This window comes from Notothenia coriiceps, unplaced genomic scaffold (assembly GCF_000735185.1).
Source record: "Notothenia coriiceps isolate Sejong01 unplaced genomic scaffold, NC01 NC01_scaffold00035758, whole genome shotgun sequence".
In the NCBI taxonomy this organism is placed as follows: domain Eukaryota; kingdom Metazoa; phylum Chordata; class Actinopteri; order Perciformes; family Nototheniidae; genus Notothenia; species Notothenia coriiceps.
The window spans coordinates 186,699-193,746 of NW_011368459.1; the positions used below are offsets into that span (position 1 = coordinate 186,699).

At 40.3% G+C, this 7,048-nt stretch overlaps 1 protein-coding gene across 1 annotated transcript in view; it reads right to left on the reverse strand.

The window, feature by feature from the left end:
- LOC104963172 (vasoactive intestinal polypeptide receptor) overlaps positions 1-1,580 on the reverse strand; it is an 18,746-nt gene extending 17,166 nt beyond the window's left edge. Inside the window, exon 1 of the mRNA XM_010791732.1 lies at positions 1,501-1,580. Coding sequence (XP_010790034.1) covers positions 1,501-1,560 — 60 coding nt within the window. The 5' untranslated portion in view covers positions 1,561-1,580. The remainder of the gene's footprint in view (positions 1-1,500) is intronic.
- Between the last annotated feature and the right edge of the window lie 5,468 nt (positions 1,581-7,048).

The following is a 7,048-nucleotide window of genomic DNA, read 5'->3' on the forward strand; positions in this document are numbered from 1 at the left end:
TCTCAGGGCGAAAACCTACCAGTTTCACCCACTGTCTCTGCCACCTCCCTCCATGCCTGGTTCCTCCGGTTTGTATCCCAGTAAATAGTTCTGGTCGTAAAGAACCGGGTGATTTGCTACCGTAATTTCTCGTTTGGAATATGTCTGGCTCTCCCCAGCTTGCACGCGGTCTGATTGGCTAGCGCTTGCACTGGAGGGATTTGCATAAACAGGATTTGATTGGCTGATGCCAAGCATCGGGAGCATCAAAAGTTGAACATTGCTCAACTTTTGATGCTCACGATGCTTGCAAAACCACGCTCCGCTCCCCACAATGCAGTTCGGCGAAGATTAAAAATCTTCTACGTCACCCCATTCAAGTGAATGGGCGAAACTTTGAAAGATTTGTTTCATGCCTGTTTGTGGACGGGCCGTCAGATATGAGATTATTGTCAGTGATGGATCAGCGCAGCCTTAAGCAATGCAAATTGAAGAATCAGGAGAACACTTCTTGCACTCCATCATTATGATCATCATTTGTAACTTCCCAGCCAGCAAGACAGCCCATCTATTGTACTGTTCTTCAATTTGTGAGGCACTGACACAGTCTGAGTGTGTACAAATACAGATGTTAAAAGCTATTATTAGGGCTATGACCCCTAACTGACTTCCAGCATGAATCATACATTCTTCTTCACAGGAGGCAGTTAGGGATAAGGAAGCTGGAGACCAGAGAGTACCGATGAAGTCCTTTTGACTTCTTCTGGTTATTTTACCTAACCTTATAATAAAGAAAAAACATCAGCTATGGACATGAAAACACATGAATGTCACTGAAAACAGTTGCAGTAGGATCTGTTTTGGAACGACCATTTAAATGCTGCATGTTTTGCCTGAGGAGATTGACATGCAGAAAAGAAGCTGAACCCGGAGTGATTGGAGCCGAAGACATTCTTAATAAAAAAAATTAAGAAATAAACATAAAAAACACATCAAGTTTAAATATAAGGCTATTGGTTCTAAAATATGCTTTATAACAAAAGCAAGTATGACGAAACCTTCCTATTGAGGCTAAGTGTTTTCGTGATTCTAGTTCTATACTCGACTAAAGAAAATATGAATCGACTAACACTGTGACACATTTTTGTTTAATTTAATCCACATCGTATCCACTAAGAAGTATGCAAAAATAACTGCTTTCAAATATTGTGTTTAATAAAGTTGAGATCATTTTTGTGGAATAAGTAATTTAGCATTACAAAAAAAACATGGAACAAAACGACCGTTTATTCCTAACTAACTAAATGCTTAGCAGCTTCCCTCCTCACGTATTTGACCGGTAAATGACTCAAGCTTCCCATTAGGACAAATTAGTGCGCCCTGCATCCAAAACCATGGTGTAAAAAGCTATGTCTCTACATTAAATATATCTACGTTGATAAATATTTCCAAATGAAGCCGACCACAAGTTCAACTCATGAGAAAATGCAAATTGGTTTAATATAAAGTAGGCCTACTTACCGGTACCAGCAACATGAAGGAGAGAATGAAGAACATGCTGTGCGAAACTGACACCAACATATCCTTTAGAGAAGTTGAAGCTTTAAAAATGAAAGAATGTTGATAGTAAAAAAACAAAAACTCGTATAAGATTGGTTGAAGTGGTGATAGTCCTCCGCAGGTTGTGAGCTTTATACAGTCTATGGTTGTGAGGGTTTCGCTGCTCCGCTCCTGAACGCCTCCTCTTCCTCCCTCTCGAGCTTCACCTTCACAAACCAAGTAACCAATGAGAGATCATCAGTGAACGTCAGCAGGGCGTAAAATCAAAGCTGAAAATAAACCGTAAATTCAAATGAAGACCGGATTGACCCTTTGTTTTATATTGTATAGCCTATTGGTATTATGACACTGAAATCTAGTTTATAATATGACTGCCTGCATGGTGTGTTTTATTGCATAACCCTGTAAACAGTTTATTCATGTTGCCTGAGTTTCTGAAATAATATCAGTGTTGTTTAGTGTCTATTTAGTTACCTTACAGCACGTAAGTACATTTACTCAAGTATTGTGGGTTGGTAAAATACAATCTGAGGTACTTCTGCTTTAAAACCTTTTGCATTTTTATTTTTATTTTATAATTTAGATGCATTGAACAATTGACTGCTTCAAATGTAGTTAACACACAACTCTTAAATATTAAACCAGCGATTTCCCTTTTAGGTCTATTTTCAAGAAATTAAAGAAAATGTCTTTGTTTTTTCTTGTTTTTTACCTTTTGTCTTTTAGCCTTTCCCATTTATCATGTCACGATTTAACAAGATTCACATTGTGAGCCTTTGGACTCTGAGATTGGCAACCACTCAACTGAATAATCTACCTGTATAAAAAGATGGGAAAGGTTAGAGTAGACAAATCACATTTTCCAGATTAACTTCAAGCTACACACTGTCTGACCATTCCCAAACAATAAAGAGCACATTTATGTAAGAAATATAAATGTAAATCACATTATTTAAGCTTACCTGAGTAATTAATTCGGATTTGGGTAGTGGGCAACACAAACATGAACACATCTATAGATCATGTCATCAGCTTCACAAAATATGCAGATGAACAATGTAGACATATTTTTGTATTATTGGCTCAGACCATATAGAAGGCCATATAGAGCAGACATTCACATACAATGTGTTACATGCAATAAAAATAACTTTCGCCCAGTTGGCTGTCAGATGTGGAGCCGGATGACATACTGCTCTCATATAAGATAATGCTCAGAGAATGATGGATGGTGCATATAATATATATGCATTTAAATTAGTGGCAGCAAGTTGAGGAGAAAAGAGAGTTGGAAAGCTCATAATTCACCAAAAACAGTGTGGGAAGAGGAGCAATATGTATATGCTACATACGGAAGTTCTGTAGGGGAAACCATGCAGGTTGTTTTATCTGTGGTCAGATGGTTGCTCTGGCATCATCACTGTGCATTGCTTGAAGAGATTGATACATTCACTTACAACCATGAGGAATGTAAATGCAGTGGCAGCATGTGCTTTACCTTAGGTTTTAATGGTCTGGTTTTACTATTGGCACATGACTCACTGAGGCTTATGAAAGCTTTGATGGCTGTCAGAATAACCTTCTCGTGGGTTAAATGTCTGAGCATTTGAGTTCTCTTGGATCCACCTTGTGGAATTTCAGGTCATAAAATTCCTTTTCATAGTTTCTTGTGTTCATCCATAAACATGTTTGTTGCTTTCTGAGCAATCTATATGTACATTTCCTGATATAAATATGATATGTTTGGAAGATTGGCCATGATAGTGTACACTTAAAATTCAAGAACGGTGTCATTTGTAAGCAATACCAGAAATTGATGAATACCTGAGTATTGGAACAAAATCAATCACTTTGGACATTTAAAACTATTTTTTTCAGAAACCCTCTGTCATAAAGGTGATCTTTACCATCAAATAGATTTTACATGTTTACTATTTCTCTTCTCGAACTATGGAATTGTTTCCACTTGTTACCAGAGTGAAATTATCCTCCCAGAAGGAATACCAAAGGCAAAAAAAATTGTGTGTATGTGTGTGTCCCTGTGTGTGTGTGTGTGTGTGTGTGTGTGTGTGTGTGTGTGTGTGTGTGTGTGTGTGTGTGTGTGTGTGTGTGTGTGTGTGTGTGTGTGTGTGTGTGTGTGTGTGTGTGTTTGCATTAATGACGGAATAAAATGATGAGTCGAGTCGAAAACGAATACATTTTGTCCAGCTCGCATTCACAAAATCAACTCTTCATGAACTAAGAAAAACAGCTTTGTTTTGCTTTGATAAGTCAAGGATGATGAAAGTTCACCGTAAATCAGTTGAATGTAAGATTTTCTCAATCAATGTGTCAGTCATCATTTAAAACGGAAACAGGAAGTCACCAAAGCTGCATGTATGCGGCTTAACCCCAACAATGACATTATGTTTAAGTTCACTAGCAGGAACCACACCAAAACAGTGTGACGTTTGTAGGTTTATTGCAGAAGTAACAAAGGAATGATATGAGGGGGGTGAAGGCATGTTCTGGTCTGGGAGGACGTGCTGTGGTCCGTGCAGTGGGAGACTCAGACTGGGGGTTCCGTCTCCGGCATGATCTGATTGGGCTGATTACGGGCCCCCAGGCGATACCAACACGGTACCAATAACCTCTGCATGAGGATGCCATGTCACTAGCGGCCTCGGCTAACCTCTTCAATGAAGAGGTGGAGGACGAGGCCCCGCTCACTCCCGGGGAGGCTTCCTTCTCTGCTCTGCTCAGGGCTCTCTGCCAGGGCCGTGAGGACGCCTCCAATGGCGGCCATTATTCGTGCGGCCCTGGCACACTTGCAGCTTCCGGTTCCGAAGGCCGACGCGGCTCAGGCTAGCGCCTTCTTCATTACATTACATTACATTGCATTTAGCTGACACTTTTATCCAAAGCGACTTACAATAAGTGCGTTCGACCAACAAAGTACAACCTTGAAGAAAACAGAATCATATAAGTACATCAGGTTTCATAGAGACAAACATTTCAAGTGCTACTCAACTGGCTTTAGAGTTACTCCTACAAAACTATGATGTTAACTATTGGTGCTGNCTTCTCATCAAGCACATGAGAGGCAGCGCTGAACAGTCTCTCGCTGTCAGTGCTTGTGATTTGATCTTACTCCGCATATTTGTCTGGTTGTTTTGATTTCAAGTGGTGGAGTAATCCCGAAGTGGTGAAAGTCTTTGCAGTTACACCCCCTCGAGAAATGTCAGCTGAACACGTTTTACAAATCGCAATCCGCGCCTCTTTCTCTGATATTTTTAAATATCTCCAAGCGGCAGACATGTCGGCTGTGAGCCAGCCGCGAGCATGGTCGCGCGCCGTGCTTGTCGCCGCGTTTTGATTACGTCATCACAACAACACGTTAGCTTACCAACGTAACCCTGTTTTCTGACATTCGGTGAAAGCCGAAAGGGCCTTTTAAACAATTTTCGGCCGATAATTTTCGGCGGCCGAATATTCGGTGCATCCCTAAAAAACAGCATATTTACACGCTCCTATAGATTATGAAATCTATATCGAACAACCAGAGGGTTATGAAGAAAGAGGGGAAGGTCTAGTGTGTAAGCTAGAAAAATCTCTTTATGGTCTAAAACAATCCGGTAGAAATTGGAACAGGATTTTGCACGATTGTTTAACTGAAGACGATTTTGCACAGAACCCAGCAGACCACTATGTCTATGCCAAAGAGACCGAAGGTGGAAAGGTGATAATAATCATCTGGGTCGATGATCTGATTATTGCAGCTAGCAATGACAAAATACTGAAGGAAGTGAATGAGATGCTCTCTGCCAAATTTAAGATGAAAGATTTAGGCAGCCTAAAACATTTTCTGGGTATCGATTTCAAACATTTGGATGGATGTGTAAAGATGTCACAGGAAAAATATGTTAACAAGATACTGGAGAGGTTTAACATGCAAAACTGTAACCCCAGAGAAACACCCTGTGATCAAAAACTTGACTATAAAGAAAATGCAGTGAAAATGGATGATGTCAGGATGTACAGAGAGGCGGTAGGCAGCCTTATATACCTGACCACATGTACAAGGCCAGATTTAAGTTTTGTTGTGAGCAAACTATCACAATATTTTGCTTCGTAAGATCAACTGTAAAGGATGGGAAAGTAACTCTGGTGTACTGCCCTACTGAAGAGATGGTGGCAGACATAATGACAAAACCTGTAACTAAGCTGAAACTGAAGAAGTTTGCAGGAATCGTTTTTGGAGTTTAAAATGTGTGAGGAGGTCCACATTTTCATTTTGTTTACATTTTTGGAGTACAGCAACCTGAGAACAAGTGGGGGTGTTAAGGGAAATGTTTACATACTGTATGTCCTCAGTTATTGTATGTATAGAGAGATTGTGTCTATTCTGAACTATAGGGATGTAATACTGTTATTGTACCACTGTGAGGCACTGTAGTATTACGTGCTAAGTAATGACCAGGCTTGCGTCATGTAAATAAGGGTGTGTTCACCTGATGCACGTGTTCACTGTCTATCTTTGTTCTCTTCTAAGTTATCTCGGCTGAGCGAAGGAATCACCTGTGAAGCAGAGGAATAAATCATGCTCAAAGGGCTAAACAGTTCATCGTCTCCGTCTCCACTATTTCTCTCCGAGTGCAGCGTAAGAAGAAGCTGCCATCCTAAACCTCAACAATGGGGGTGTAATGTCTTCATATAATTCTTTGATTATTGAATTGAACAGTGGCGTTTCTATATGTACAAAAGTGGTGGGGCACAGAACACTTAGATGTCTATATATAAGCTTCTGCAGTGAGGTTCATGGCTGGTGAGGCACTGGCACTGACTCTTCAGGTTTACAAATATAATATTTTGACCTAAATCAAAATATAATATTATTTTCAAAAGCTTTTTTTGTCTGATGCTCGATTCATTTTAAACAGACAGTTCAACAAAAGAATATTGAATTGTTCTCTCTTAGTAAGATCCCATTTTCAATAAAATTGCGGTCTTACCTTGACTTGAAGATGAAGTCCATTTGGCTATCCTTCTGGACAAAAATCTCTGGTAAGACCGCAATTTTATTGAAAATGGGATCTTACTAAGAGAGAACAATNGTCCTTGCTAGAGAGCAGGTCACTTTCGTGGGAGAAAAAGGTTCCTGTGCTGATTGGCTTGGGCGGAATGCAAACCACGCCACGTAAAACTCCCAAAAGGTTTTGTGAAGCCGTAATTTTATTATCCTTGTGTTGCATTATTAGCATTAGCCCAGCGCAGAAACGCAGAGAGACTAACTTGTGGCAACACAAAAGAAAACATGGGAGCGGTGGAGATGAGGAGGTGACGGCGTTCTGGAGATTTACTCGGAAAGCTTCAGTAGAAGCTGCTGCGAGTCCCAGCAGCTTCTACTGGAGCCAGTCCCCAACTCCAGTAAACCCAAAGCAGAAGAAGAAGAAGTGACGTCAGCGGCTTCATTTGCCTAATCCACCCCCAGGAACTAATTTCGGTGTGAACGCGATCTGCTTTAGTTCAT